The sequence below is a fragment of the Penicillium paradoxum genome (assembly GCF_028828445.1).
Source record: "Penicillium paradoxum strain IBT 22861 chromosome Unknown utg000007l_segment0_segment0, whole genome shotgun sequence".
Taxonomy (NCBI): domain Eukaryota; kingdom Fungi; phylum Ascomycota; class Eurotiomycetes; order Eurotiales; family Aspergillaceae; genus Penicillium; species Penicillium paradoxum.
Genome location: NW_026643185.1, coordinates 4,385,494 through 4,399,791, shown reverse-complemented (window position 1 = coordinate 4,399,791; position 14,298 = coordinate 4,385,494). Strand labels below are relative to the sequence as shown.

The 14,298-nt window shown below is 49.7% G+C and overlaps 4 protein-coding genes across 4 annotated transcripts; 2 read left to right on the top strand and 2 right to left on the bottom strand.

Annotated features, from left to right (window-relative positions):
* Positions 1–2,873: 2,873 nt before the first annotated feature.
* Positions 2,874–5,731, top strand: N7457_009144 (trehalose-6-phosphate synthase; the record flags this gene model as incomplete). Its single annotated transcript, XM_057180187.1, has 3 exons — positions 2,874–2,896; positions 2,945–4,280; positions 4,337–5,731. The coding sequence occupies 3 exons, from the start codon at positions 2,874–2,876 to the stop codon at positions 5,729–5,731; spliced, it is 2,754 nt and encodes a 917-aa protein (XP_057028573.1).
* A 591-nt stretch (positions 5,732–6,322) lies between these two features.
* N7457_009143 (uncharacterized protein) lies at positions 6,323–8,780 on the bottom strand (the record flags this gene model as incomplete). The annotated part of the gene is made up of 5 exons (XM_057180186.1): positions 6,323–6,944; positions 7,006–8,098; positions 8,159–8,395; positions 8,445–8,547; positions 8,658–8,780. 5 exons carry the CDS (start codon positions 8,778–8,780, stop codon positions 6,323–6,325), a joined length of 2,178 nt encoding a protein of 725 aa, XP_057028572.1.
* A 765-nt stretch (positions 8,781–9,545) lies between these two features.
* Positions 9,546–10,526, bottom strand: N7457_009142 (uncharacterized protein; the record flags this gene model as incomplete). The annotated part of the gene is made up of 2 exons (XM_057180185.1): positions 9,546–9,992; positions 10,056–10,526. 2 exons carry the CDS (start codon positions 10,524–10,526, stop codon positions 9,546–9,548), a joined length of 918 nt encoding a protein of 305 aa, XP_057028571.1.
* Positions 10,527–10,637: 111 nt separating this feature from the next.
* On the top strand, positions 10,638–13,927 carry N7457_009141 (uncharacterized protein; the record flags this gene model as incomplete). The annotated part of the gene is made up of 6 exons (XM_057180184.1): positions 10,638–10,710; positions 10,771–10,810; positions 10,870–11,174; positions 11,232–13,648; positions 13,703–13,828; positions 13,895–13,927. The coding sequence occupies 6 exons, from the start codon at positions 10,638–10,640 to the stop codon at positions 13,925–13,927; spliced, it is 2,994 nt and encodes a 997-aa protein (XP_057028570.1).
* Between the last annotated feature and the right edge of the window lie 371 nt (positions 13,928–14,298).

The window sequence follows — 14,298 nt, the reverse complement described above, 5'->3', positions numbered from 1 at the left end:
ACTCGGGAACGAACGCTAGCGGTTCATGTCCAGGCCGGCCCATTGGAGTATACAACATACATCTGTTCCATGGCTCAGGGTCGATCTACCCTTGTCCCCAGCATACGTACTCCGTATATTGATCCAATGAACTGACTTGGATTGGAATCAGGGGGTTGGAAAAGCGTTTTCTAAAGATATTCAGTCGGGGCCTGGTGTACCAATCACATCAACATTGGGGGATACAGAATACATAGATGGGGGTACGCTGACGGAATGTCAATCATGGCCCTATTACTTGCAATTTCACGAGCTCCGAGATTCAGCCCTGCAATCTATGGCCCGACTCAGGGGATCAGGTACTGTCCAGGCGTTCTATCCGGGGAAACCGATCAGCCACCGCCGTTTCATCTTCTGAGCCGCGTTTGGGCCCAGTAATAGATATTCGAAGGCTATCCTGAGTGGCTGTGCGATCGAAATGAGGTTATCATAGTTTAGATCGAACGAATATAAGCAAAAGACGCTCCGTCATATCAACCAAGAATTGTAAGATTCCATTGTTTACATGAAGGTATTCCGCCCCTATACATCGTTCCGATGCCGAGAGGTGTCTCGATGCTTAGCTCGGTTGGCGCAAAACCAGTCACGTAAAAAACCGGGTCTTGTACGAGGCTGGTATTTTTCCAAGCTGATCATTTTTGTTTTGATTTTTCGGTCTCGTTTTTCACCTTCGTCAATGTTCTTTCTCGTTGACTCGACAATACGGAGTCATGGATATCAGAGCCCGCGGATAATGAACATGATTGCAGGTAGGTACCAAAAACAAGCTAAATGCGATTCTCACGCACCACGCAAGGCACTGAGCACCAAGTGATAGAGAGTTGGCATGTCCCATCAACAAAGGGGGAAACTCAGCTGTGCAGAAACCCAAAGCCCAAAGCAATTCGGGCTCAACGAGCCGAGCGGACCAATTATCCGCCAAATGCCAAGACCCCATCTCTCTCCTGAGTGCTTGAGTGATATTAAACTAAGACACTGCTTATGCTGTGAGCTTGGCCCTGAATGCATGGGCACATGCCCCTGACGGTGCATCGGATGTCCACGCGTCAACGCCTGTTCAATATATGCGTGTCCCTCTTCGTCTTCGGCAATTCTGGCAATCACAGGGACACTGTGAGAGTGGCGGTATCCCTCAAAACAACCTTGGAAGCGCGGACGCGTGCTGTTCCAAGCCAAGAAGGGGGGACACGCACGCGGTGGAGATGGCTTGTGCACCTGACTTCTTGAGCTTGGTCTTGCGTTGACATGAAATCACGTACCCCATGCGTTCTTTTTTTCGGCTCCCGGGCTTGGAAATGATTCCGACAGGTGATCAGATAATAGCGTTGACTGGAGTGCGTCATCGTCCATCCACTCTGTGTCGTAAGCTTTTGAGAATTTGAAATCCTGCTGCTTGGTCACTGGCCCATTCGATCCCGACAGCTCATACCTCAGGATGACCTCACCGCTTGTATGGAGGTTTCATTATCCCAAGATACCAGCAGAGGCATGGAAACATACACTCACAGCAGGAATTGAAGAATATCAATACGACGCCACTTAAGATACTTGATTTCAGGTAATGTTATGTATGGAGTACTCCATACTGTAGTCCAAGATATCCACTTCAATTGATGTGCAGGCGATGATCTATATGCAGATCCCTGCACATCCTTGAATACAGAGTACGTATTGCCGATATAGCCATCATCGACCGCTCCATAGAGTACTTTGAGCGCATCCTACTAAACCTTTTTGCCTGAGCATAGGCCCAAGACTACACAAATAGATGATGTTTGGAGATAGAACTTCGTCAAGAGCCAAAGCAAGGTTCTACTCCATATCTCGAAATCGGTGCACTGTAGTTGTACCTACGTTGTACCCTATTCGTAAGATTTTTCTTGGTTTTCCACTAGAAAAGCCTGGTTGTCGTGACCGTCTCAAGAAAGTCCTTTAACTCAAGCTATTGGATCGACATGCTCAGATATGATCTCTGGTGCGAGTTTGTGAGTCTCTTACAATAGCTTGTGGAACTAATATCAATAGTCGCGAGGTCCGCTCTCCCATCTCTTGATTTACTTTTCATCGCATCGCCAAGGGATCATAGATTCACTAGTGGACTTGGGGCTTCCAGGTAATCCTCCGTAGACAAAAAGCTTCCCAACACATACGGAGTACTTGAATTCAACATGTGTGCTTGAAGTCATAGTTTAATTTCAAGTTAGTTACGGATCAGCCCGGGGATATTTCATTATCTATAGCAGCTTGGACATTATAGCCAGTAACCGTCATGGTAATTGTGGTTAATGTGATATGTACGGTGTACCTCAAGTCATTTAGCATGGTGGAGGGCCAACCTCCACACACCTAATAGCAACAGGTAGCATTCACCTTCACGGTACTGTAATATGATTGAGCAGTCCATGAAGTAGATTCCTAGGCAAAATGACTTGACCGATCACTCATTACAAGGGAGTCTTTGCCAAAAAAAAAAAAAGAAGAAGAAGAAGAAGTGAGAAAAAAAAGAACCTTTGGAGATATATAATTTGTATGCAGTCACTGGAGATGCAACTGAGCACCAGACATGTAACCTTTCCATTGCATCAAATTCAAACCAACTTCAGGACCCCTTAGGCCTAGTTCAAACTACCTGGACGTACAGAACAGCATCTGGATACATGTAGATTGAGATACCTGGGGTAGGGGCAGTGTTTATAGCTATCGTTCCTTCCGCTTCCAGAACATGGATGTTAGCATTTTCAATTCCTCCACTTTTGTTGTTCTGCATCACAGACTAAGACCCGAAGTTTTTCCAATTCTTCCTCAGATACTGCATTGAATTGCTATTCGGTACAATGACGGTCTTCATTGCGTCGTTGTGAGTCGCTCCGATACTGGAAGAGGGAACAAATCTGACATATAGTAGGTTCCTCCCATACACTATTAGTTTCAAAGCAACGAGAACCAGACAGGAAAAACCAGAGATCTCATCTAGCCATGCACATGTCGATGGTCCTGGATCTATTTTTGGTTACCCGTCGGATAGTCATCCTCAAATTGCTTCCATGGGCTCTCTCCCTTTGACACCTGGAGCCACGACAGCACACGAGACGATATTCAAAGGTTATACCTGGAAAGTATCAGATGAGATTCCAATTGCCAATGATCGAATGTTACATGGCCCTAGCGAGCCACGTGCCATTCCTTGGGGCCGTAGTCGGAGATTTAACCAGCCGCGATCCAGAGCAACTGGCCCGCCAACGCCGTCCAATCTGAGCAGCCGAGGACGACAACAGAGCCAGAGAAGAACTTTGTCCCTGGATGGAACACAGGATTTATACGGTATGAAAAACTATGGCAGTCCACGGGTCTCCCTCCCTGCCACTGAATGGGTAGTCAAGGCCGCTGAGCAAGGCCACGGAGGTCTATACAATGCTATCCATGCTGCTGAAAAATCAAGCTTGCTCGATGAAAAGATGTGGGTGGGAACTCTCGGCATGCCCACCGATACATTGGCAGATGCTACCAGGGCAGAAGTAGCTGCGGCACTCGAGGATGGGTATGACTCCTTGGCTGTAGTTGTGAGTGACAATGAGTTTGAGGGCCATTACACCCATTACTGTCGTGCGGTACTTTGGCCAGCTCTCCATTACCAGATACAAGATGGTCCTCGGCATACTGAATACGATGGTTACTCTTGGGTTCAATATCTCAAGCTCAACCAGGCATTCGCGGAAACAATCATTGAGCACTGGAAGCCAGGTGACAAGATATGGGTTCATGACTATCACCTATTGATTCTCCCTGGTATTTTGAGAGAAAGGCTGCCCCAGGCTGAGATTGGATTCTTTTTGCACACTCCGTTTCCTTCCTCTGAAATCTTCCGATGTTTGGCTAAACGTGACCAGCTGTTAGATGGACTTCTAGGCGCCGATTTGGTTGGATTTCAGACAGAGGAATATTGCAATCACTTTCTTCAATCCTGCAGTCGGCTGCGAAGATTGGAGGTCTCCGCCACTCAAGTCTATCTCAATAGCCGTTTCGTCAGTGTTTTGTCTTATCCAATGGGAATTGACACCATGTCACTTCGGCTTTTACGCCAATCCACTGAGGTGAAAGGTTGGATACACAGTATCAATCTTAATTATCATGGAAAACATCTCATCGTCGCACGAGACCGCTTAGATGCACCTGGAGGGATCAAACAAAAGCTTTTGGCATATGAACTTTTTCTGGAGACCCATCCAGTGTGGAGAGAGCACGTACGTGGATAATATCTTTGTATCATATTTGACTGCCACTGATCTGTTTTCTACAGGTTGTCTTAATTCAAGTGATGTCTTCTTCATCCGAAACACCAGAGCTAGAGTCACAGGTGTCGAAAATTGCACTGAGGATAAATGCAACATATGCGAATATCACCCACCAGCCCTTGGTGCTCCTACAACAAGACATCTGTCACTCACAATTCATCGCGCTTCTCAGTGTTGCTGATATTTTTATGGCCACCAATCTGCGTGAAGGAATGAACTTGACTAGCCATGATTTTATTCATTGTCAAGATGGAGCTCTCACTTCCCACCAACATGGCTCACTGATTTTGAGTGAATTTGTGGGTAGCGCCTCCGTCTTCTGCGGTCATAATCTTCTAGTCAATCCATGGGATTATAAGCAATGTGCTGATGCAATCAGAACCGCACTCGAAATGTCACCAATGGACCAAAAGCGTAATTGGGATTTTCTGTTAGATTGTCAATCTCGCTACAATGCTGTTGAATGGCACAAGAGCCTGCAATACTCCCTCACAAGAGCCTGCACTCTTCAAACAGTGCGTCGGCCAAACCGCATCTCTCCTCTTTCATTTCATGAATTGAGAATTTCATATCTCGCCGCCAGAACTCGGATCTTCTTTTTGAGCGATGATACGATTTTTGGACCAGATCTCGGTACAGAGGGATTTGTCGTCTCAACAAAAGCATTTGCATCTCTATACGCCCTCATCGAAGACCGCAACAACATCTTATACATACTCAGTAATCGAAGCGTAGAACAGCTCCAAAAGTCCCTTCAAAATATTCCCGAGGAGCTTGGATTCATCGTCGAAAATGGCTGTTTCCTAAAAGAACCTGACATGGCAATTTGGATCCCATTCGTACCCAGAAGCACCATGAGATGGCGTCCTGGTATCCAAAAGATGATGGAATATTTCAACGAGCGAACCGAAGGCAGTACGATCGAAGAGCGCCGCTGCTCCTTAACATTCCATTACAACGGCGCACAAGACCCCGAAGTAGCCGCTCGCCAGGCCTCGGAACTAGCAGATCAGATCAACGGTGCTCGTGGACGAGCGGATTTCCACGTCGTCCGTGAGCCAACATCTGTGAAGGTTGAGCCACCGCATGCTTCCCTTGGAACTGGAAGAGCTGCCGGCTATGTTCTGGACCATCTCCCAAACGCTCGATATCCCGAGTTTATATTCGCAGTTGGGAGCTCGCGTAGCGACGAGGCACTGTTTCGATGGGCGCATGAACTGGCCGATGCTCCAGTTGCGGCTCGTTTTGACTTGTGTCCATTTGGGAAACGACTCGAGGTCATTACCGTGACAACCGGCACGCATGCTACCGAGGCGAGGGCTGTATTGCCGCCTAATTGTTCGCTTGTGGATACTTTGGACGTACTGTCTGGTCTCGCGTTCAGAGATAACAATAAATAGTTTATTCGGTGTGAGGTTCGTGATGCGTTATTGTTATTTCTGTATTACTATACGGGGTGTGTCCATTGAAGAGCGAAGGAGCACGGAGCAGAGGAACACGACTTCACATGGTTATTTGGGTTCTTAAGGCAGCAGTGCATACAAGAACGTGTGTTTATAGGGAACATTCATGACTTCTTCTCAGGTCTTAGGGACTTTTCCAAGGCTTCTTGTGTCTGATCTCTTCGTAGAGTCGAAATTTTCCATGGCTATAACAGCATTGCTTGAGAGCATCTTCATATCTTCTAGTCAGAGCGTGGAGATCGTACATTTTCATTCTTTATTCTTATGCAATGCATGCATAGATCAAGGGAATCAATAAACATGAGAAGATAGACCAACTGTCACAACTCCATCCACCATAGGCCCGATTGTTATCAATAAAACAACGACAGTGCAAGTGCAGAACATAGGAAACGAGGAGGATATAGCACAATGATTAGAAAAACATGAATCATAAGAACCGACATCTGGCAAAACAACATCTCATTCTATGCCTTGTATGCCGAGGCCGAAGGGCGAATGAGGCCAAACACTCCGCAAAGCCTCATTCTACGACTTGTCCTTCGATGAGGACCCATCCGTACAGGCTGAGATGAGAGTCGGCGCAATGCGGCGTCTCTTCGGTTGCTGCACTTCAGCGTTTGAATCATCCTTGCCCCCCTTTTCAGACCCGGGTGGCACATCACGTTTTCCTAGAACGCTACCACCCGTTGTGGCGGGCCCGTTTGGTGGGGCGCTCGACACAGGTGTTTGTGGTGGGGTTGTCAGTGGAAGCGTGGGTGGTTGCGCAGAGTGGGCTACCGTTACTGATGGAACAGTCCCGAGTGTGGGTGTGGGGTTGTTCACAACACCTGCTGGAGTTGGCTGCGTAGAAGATTGAGTTGCAACTGAACAGGCAGAGGTGGAACGCGCGGGACTGCCTGGCGGCGCGGACCCTGTATTACTTGCTGACGCATACGTGGTCTTGATTGGAGATGGCACATGTGGAGATGCGGCATGTGTTGGAGTTGGCAGAGGTGTGACATTCGTCGTAGGGGTATTCGAGTTTGTGGTGCTTTGAGCCCCAGATGTTGGTCCTGTATAAGTTTGACCCAGCTCGCCAGGTGCGAACGAGAGTGTGGAGCAGAAGCCATCAGAGGAACTCATTATCAATGTTAACCCATCGGCAGACCTGGGGTGTGTTAGAGAACTATATGTAGGCGCGGGGAAGGAGATGATAGAACAGTACGCACCAAGTCAAGTCAGTAAAGGTAGCAAAATGCAAATTGCTCACAATGCACAACGGAGTTTGTTGTTGTGTGTCATATACCAGAACAGCATCTTGAGTGGCGACGGCATATACAATGCGATACGGAAGTGCAAAGACGGGCGCTGAGCTCTGGTTTGCTTCACTGCCGCCGTTCTCAGCTGGCTTTGAAGATGGCTGGGGTTTTGATGGCTCGACCAGCGTCGCGGATGGAGGGTCCATTTGGGGCTGGTTGGCGAGGGATGAATTTGCCGAAACCACAGGATCTGGGAGGGACGGGAACATCTCTTCGCTCGAAGAAGTATCAAGGGTGATATTTTTCGCAGATTGAATATCCTGCTTCAACGTATAAAACACCGGCGAGCATTTGACAGCTACAGATGGCTTCTTGTGACCTGGGAGATGGGAGATCGGGGGTTTGTTGAAACCAGCCCGAGTATAGACGTAAACTGTGTTGGTGATTTCGTCCGTCGTCTTTGTCGAGTCCGTGGCTGATAAGTGAGTGGTTTTGAATTGACCAGCCGGTGTAAACAACAAACTTCCATCAGGAGCGAAAGTCAGTCGTCTGAAGAAAGATGTGAACGTTTCGTTGGCATAGATGCTGGCATTCTTGACCCCAAGGCCACCAAGACTTGGAGAGGAAACCTCTAGTGGTTTAACGGCAGGCAATGGGAGAGATGGGGCAGGAGATGCAGATCGCCTAATCGAAGGAGATGAGCCAAAAGAAGATCGCCGACTGTGTGAGACTGGGGGAGGGTCCATGGGTAGATTGGAAGCCATTGGTGTCCCTGGAGTCGAAGGAGCAGGCGAGGCAATCGCCATAGAGTTCCCGGCGCTTGGTTGAGACCGGCTAGCCATGTCTGGAGGCGCAGGACTGCTGGAGGCGATCCGTTTTGCAGGCAGATCCATCTTGAGAACCTTCCCGTGCGGTGTCAATGTGAATTGTCCGTCCTTGGTTTTCAAGGTATAAATATGAACAGATCGGTCAGATGACTGAGTCGCGACGAACTCATTCAGCGGATCCCATGCTACACCCTGAACATAGTGAGAATGCTCAGCGATCTGTCGTACCATTTGCCCTGTAGATTGCAGATGTCAGCTTATCAAGCTGGGAGAAAATTGAACCAAGAATAACCGACCAGTTTGCGCGTTGTAAATCCTGGCGATGTTATCCATGCTGCCAGTAATGATAAAAACTCCATCGGGAGACCAGGCCAGGTCGTAGATCTCGGCGCCGGATGAGCGACACATGTGCTTCACTCGCCAGGTCTCTTTATCATCTGAGCGGTCTTCCCCAAGCCCAGCTTGTGTTTGGAGCTCTGAAGGTACCCAGAGTAAAACGTTTCCATCATCCCCAGCAGACGCCAGCATCTCACCTGCATCTGTCAGACTCGCAGTTCTGTGCTATCCTGCCGGAGAACCTACCTTTTGGACTAAACCGAACCACATTGACGGCCTGCGTATGTTTTATCAGAGTACTCAGATAAGTGACTTTTCTTTCCTCCCCGGTAGACTCGACTTTCCAGAGCTGTATATCATGTCAGACCAGAGTGTGCGAAGGACGATGGAGGGCGGGTTCATACTCGGACGTTATTGTCACTAAAGAGAAACCAGTTAGTAGACTATTCAGCGCTTTACAAGGACAGGCAGTACTTGCTTTCCAGCAGTAGCTAAGCGGCCCTTGCCATTGGGATCAAAATGCACAGAGTAGATAGGGGCATTGTCGTTGTGCCATGAGATGAGCAACGGGGTGGCCTTCATGGCGAGCGCCGCAGCTCAACAAGCTATTGTTGAGCACCACTGATTGCGAGTAGAGGGATCTTGGGCCCAGGAGAGGATTTCCGAGTCCAATGATCAGCCAGGTCCCTGTACCAGGCGATATCCTATGGACTAGGAAATTGTAATTGGAGGGGATTCAGTACTTTGGCTAGTCAAGACGATAGGAGGAAGCCCAGCGGAACCAGAAGAAGAAGATAAAATAATGCGATAGGGGCAGTGAGGGGTGAAAAAGCGAGCAAGGGGAGTGAAATGTTAAGGAAGAGTCGTGATTCTGCGATGATGCTTCGAGTTGTTTGCGCGGGAGAACGCGACCGGCGATTAGATAGGCCTTGTGACTCGCATTACATACCACGGGCCTGCGATGGGCTGCATTCTGGTCGTTCAACTTGACATTATATATATCTACGAGGCGATGTTTCAAAGCCGAATTCAGAGTACCTAAAACTGTTCATATGATGATTTGGACACTTGGTGTACTCGGGTATCTGTTGCCTATGAGGGTTCTACTACTCCGTATATGCAGAGTAAGCGCCAAGTTGAAACAATTTCAAAGCAAAAGAACGATCAATGGGAAAAGGGAGAAGATATTGATAAGGACATTAAAGGAAGAGTTGACTTGGGTTACTGTTTCTTCCTACCAGAGAGAGAGCTCACTATACAAATGCACCGTTCAAAGAAACCCCAACGCCTCTCCAGTCGCCTTTTGCAAATCAAAATAGTAAATACAAGGGAGACAGGCTTCTCCATCTACGACACCCACTTGCCGATAGTTTCTCCAAACCAGCTGACAGCTTTCTCCTGTCGCTTCTGCCGAGCATCGCTGTGGGACTTCATGAAGGGCCCAGCCTCCTCCACATAAAGTTTTTGCTGCTCGATTTGCGCATAGTGTGCCCGAATCTCCAGCTCCCGTTCATGTGGTGTGAGCTTTTGTAGAGGCTTGGATGGTTTCAGCCCTTCCGGGATGGCCTCTCCTCCTGGAATCTCAAGGCCTCGGGTCGGAGGTTGTGACTGCTTCTCTGGGTTGAAGAGTGATGTGAGAGGCGGTGGCTCAATTCCAGCAGCCTTCGCATCCTCGACTCGCTTTTCATAGTCTAGCATCTGGTGATAGAGCTTGTCGCCCTGCATCTGGATGCGCTCCTCTTTTTCGGCGTCATATTCGAAGCTAGCTGCGTAACCAAGAGCTTGGAGAAATTTCTGTTTGGAATGGCATATATTAGAATTGCCATGGTAAATAGCTCTGAATTAGCATTCACTCACAGTTTGGGTCATGAAGCATCGCGAAAAGGTAGCATTCTCCGCTGAGCACATGGTCAGCCGGGCTTCAATTTGCTTGCGCCAATTGCCGGTCTTGAAGCAATATGTGAGAGCTTCATGTTCCAAGGCACAGTTTTCCATTGCTGCCCGCTGCACCGTATCGCCGCGCTCCTTGTGCTTTTCGATCACTCGCGAGGCCCCGCGGACTCCGGAACTCTCATCGGTCTCCATTAGCGGCTTGTAGGTTTTCCACAGATCAGCATAACGGCCATCTTGGTAGAGTGATGCCGCAGGAACTTTAGGTTTCGAGGGCTCGGAGGATTCAGATTCAGGTGATTGCGCGGGCGTCGAGGGCGTCTTCACATCGGGGCCAGGTACATATTTGTCGGGCTTTTCCTGTTCGAGATATTCACGGAGACCCGGATCGAGCTTCTGGACAGGATCATTGTTGTTATTTCCCCAGAACCAACCCATGTTGAAGAACTGATCGTCAATAATCGAGAATGTAACAGCGTTGAAAGTAGTTGAGAGCGCGGAGAAATCGGCAAAAATGGAGCGGCTCCGATCGCCTTGGCTCCGACCGCTATGGGGCCTCTTTACTCCTCAACCATCACCACGACGCGTCTTTTTCGACGCCGTTCCTCTAAAATGGAAGCCAGTATGTGGTGTGGCCTGATACTGTCTATTCATGTTTTGTGGAAATACTAACCATTGACAGCGCGAGAGGAGCGGCAGCAAATGCGGCAGCGTGGAGCTGGGTACGCGCCCTACCTATACCCCGCGAAACGATAACATGGAAGCTAACACACTGGTGTAGGACACGCAAGGCAAAAGAAGTTAATTTTGGATTCTCATTTGGGAGCCCAGTACCTGAATCAGCTGCGCCCGCGCCTGCGCCGCTTGCTATTGTCCCGGAAGCTCAGAATTTACGGCAAACAGAGACCGCGCCGAACGCAACACCACAACCTTTGAAGATATCGCAACCGGGGTCGCAAGCTCAAGGATTTGTGCGCACACCTGGAAGCGCGCGTAATAAGCTTCCACAGAGGCCCTCGACATATGATGTGCCCTCCTCAGATGATAGAACCGAACAAACGCGAAGCAACAAAAGAAGAAAGATCGGTATGTTAGAGAGCAGCATGTTGCAATGACGCAGAACTTTTGCTAATTACTTTCAAGGTCCCATCGATGGAACAGAAGATACTCCTTCTCGTCGGAATGGCGGGCAGACTGAGAATGGCAATTCACGACCCGTCAATAACGGTGCAAGTAGCACAGTGTCGCAAACTTCCCACACCCATGAACCTCCAAACACAGATGTGCCTACCCCATCAGAAGTACCTATGAATGGATCTCCACAACCTCAAATCTCACCAGTCCAAGACACCATTAAACCCCGACACCCAGTGGAAGACGGGTCTAATAGCAATGCACCAGCAAGACGAGACACTGAAAAGCAACTGATTCAAGACGCATCTCCAATACCTGCACCCGCAGTGACCAATGGACCACAGGCACCAGTGGCATCACCTAAAACTCAGGCTGGGGCTCAGCAGCTTGCAAACACAGAGCAACTACATCAAAAACGGCATAACACTCAATCACCATCACAACTCGACGAACGGAATGAAACAAATAGTCAGAATCAGCTGGCTGCCCCAGATCTTGCTTCACCTGCAGTTCGGGCAAATGAATCTGCCACAAACGCCTCACCGCAACGCGATAGCTCTGCCGAGGCTCTTAAGCCCAGCCATGCGCCAACTGCCGGTGATGATGTTGAGGTGACTGAGGATTTCCCTGAATCAAGAGGGGATGGACCAGAGCAAGAAATTCAGACATCTCAAGGGCCCCCTTTGAAGGTGAAAAAGCCTAGGGGGCGTCCAGGGCACAAATCCATCACAAACAATGCTCAGGAACCGACTGTCGAGGAATCTCTGGGGGAAATTGCAACCGAAACACAAGACGAGCAGGTAGCAACTGAGCTTCAGATAGCCCCAAAGACCAAAGGGCCTCGCAGTAGACCCTCACTCGACAAGAAAGCCGTTGAAACTACCGAAGCCGACAAGCCTTCACCTGAACGTGTACCAAACCTCGCCAAGTCCTCTTCGGGGCCCCGTCGGGACCGAATGCCAACATCAGCAATTGCCGATAAGCCGGATGTGGTAGAGACTGCAGTACCCAAGCCACAGCGTGGTAGACCTGGGAAAAAGCCGAAACAAGCAGTGGAGCCTGAGCCTGAGCCTGCAAAGTCAGATCAGCCGGAACCTGCGGCAGAACCTACGGGAACCAAACCACAACGAGGTAGGCCCGGGAAGAAGGATAAACGCATCAATGAATCCGAACCAGAGCCCGAGTCCGAGTCTGCCACGGCAGATAGGCCGGAGCCTGTGTTGGAAGCCGCAGTACCTAAGCCACAACGTGGTAGACCTGGGAAAAAACCGAAACAAGCGGTGGAGCCTGAGGCTCCAATATCAGATCCGCTGGAAACTGCGGTGGAACCTACATCAATCAAACCCCAACGAGGCAGACCTGGGAAGAAGACCAAACGCGCTGCAGAACCTGAACCCGAGCCCGAGCCCGAGCCCGAACCTGAGGCAGAGTCTGCGGCACCGAAGGCTCGCGGCAGACCTGCGAAGAAGACCAAACGTGCTGCAGAACCTGAACCTGAACCTGAGCTCGAGCCCGAGCCCGAGCCTGCAACGGTAGATCAGCCCGAACCTGAGGTAGAGTCTGCGGCACCGAAGGCTCGCGGCAGACCTGCGAAGAAAACCAAACTCCCAGCTGAGACCGAACCCGAGTCTGTGGCAGAAGATCGACAAGAGCCCGAACTAGAATCTGCTGCTCGTGCCAAACCCGGGAAAAGAGCTCGACAGGTAGTGGAACCTGAAACCGACCCTGAAACCGAAGCTACGACAGAAAACCAGCCAGTGCCTGATTCAGAACCCACCGCATCAAAGTCGCAACGCGGCAGACCTGGGAAAAAGGCCAAGCGCGCAACGGAGCCGGAGGCCGAACCAGAGCCCGAACCCGAAACAGAACTCCAGGCAGAAACCGAACCTACTCAAGAGCAACCTCGGCGGAAGCCTCGAGAGCCTCGTGGGGAAACAGTTCCAGTCACTGTTTACCGTCTCGCCAATTTCAATTCTCTGGGTGGCTCAGCGGATGTGGCCAACGGGTCTGACGATGAGCAAGAATCCGCCGATGAACTCACCACGCAGCAGAGGAGCAAAATGCCCAACCGCGGCGGTGTCAACCCAGCTGACGTGTTGAGCCAGATTTGCCTTGAGACACTGGAGAAGACACTCAATACGCTGAAGGATGGCATTGCGAATGAGGCAAATGCTACGCGACGTGCAGAGTGGTCACGCAAGAGAAAAGCCGTTGAAGCATTTGGCTCAGAGCTGGAAAGTCGTCTCATGGACCTCAGCGGGATGCTCGATAGCAACTTTGTCCTTGGCATGCAATTGAAGAAAACCAAGCGAGAGATGATGGATCTACGGAGTCATCTCTATCGGGTTCGTCGGGAACGTGAGAACATAGCTTTGCAGATGGACGCAGTACGCAGCAAACACATGGAAGAGGAAAAGACGAAATCGGTGAGTTCTTCCTGCAATATTGCTGTCGAGAACATTACTAACAACGACCTCTAGTCACGGAACACGATCAGCAATTCCCTTCACAGTCTTGAGCTGGCGCTTGAACGCAACCAGCAACGTCCTGCTTCTACTGCGGATTCTTCTACAGATATTGAATTCATGCTCCGCAGCCTTGCCGACGTGAGTTCCCGAGCCCCGGGAGCCCAAGGCGGTCTCTTGAATCAGATTCGGGCTTTTAACGCACAGCTTGAAACTACTGCTGCTCGCCTGGAACGATGATATTGATTTTTCCCCCTCCATTTTGTGTTTGTTTTCAGCGTTCTTCGATCCGTTATGATACCAGGAATCAGTGTTTGTCCGACCAGTATAGTTCATGGCTGGGCCAGAGGGCGTTTCAGCGAGGTTTGCCTTTGTCCAAGTTCCGATGTGATTCCCTACATAGTAGCACATAGGTATGTAGCTCTGAATGTTACCTTCAGCTTCCCTTGAAGAAATCTCAGTGATGACGTACTACGACCCTACTCTGAAATCTCTACACCACATGTACGGAATAGATCTCGCTCCAATGCCGCTGGACCCACTGAGTATTATTAATTGCCCCGAGGGAACCTTTTGGAACCTTGGAAGCTCCAGCACAGCCCAGGAGCCTG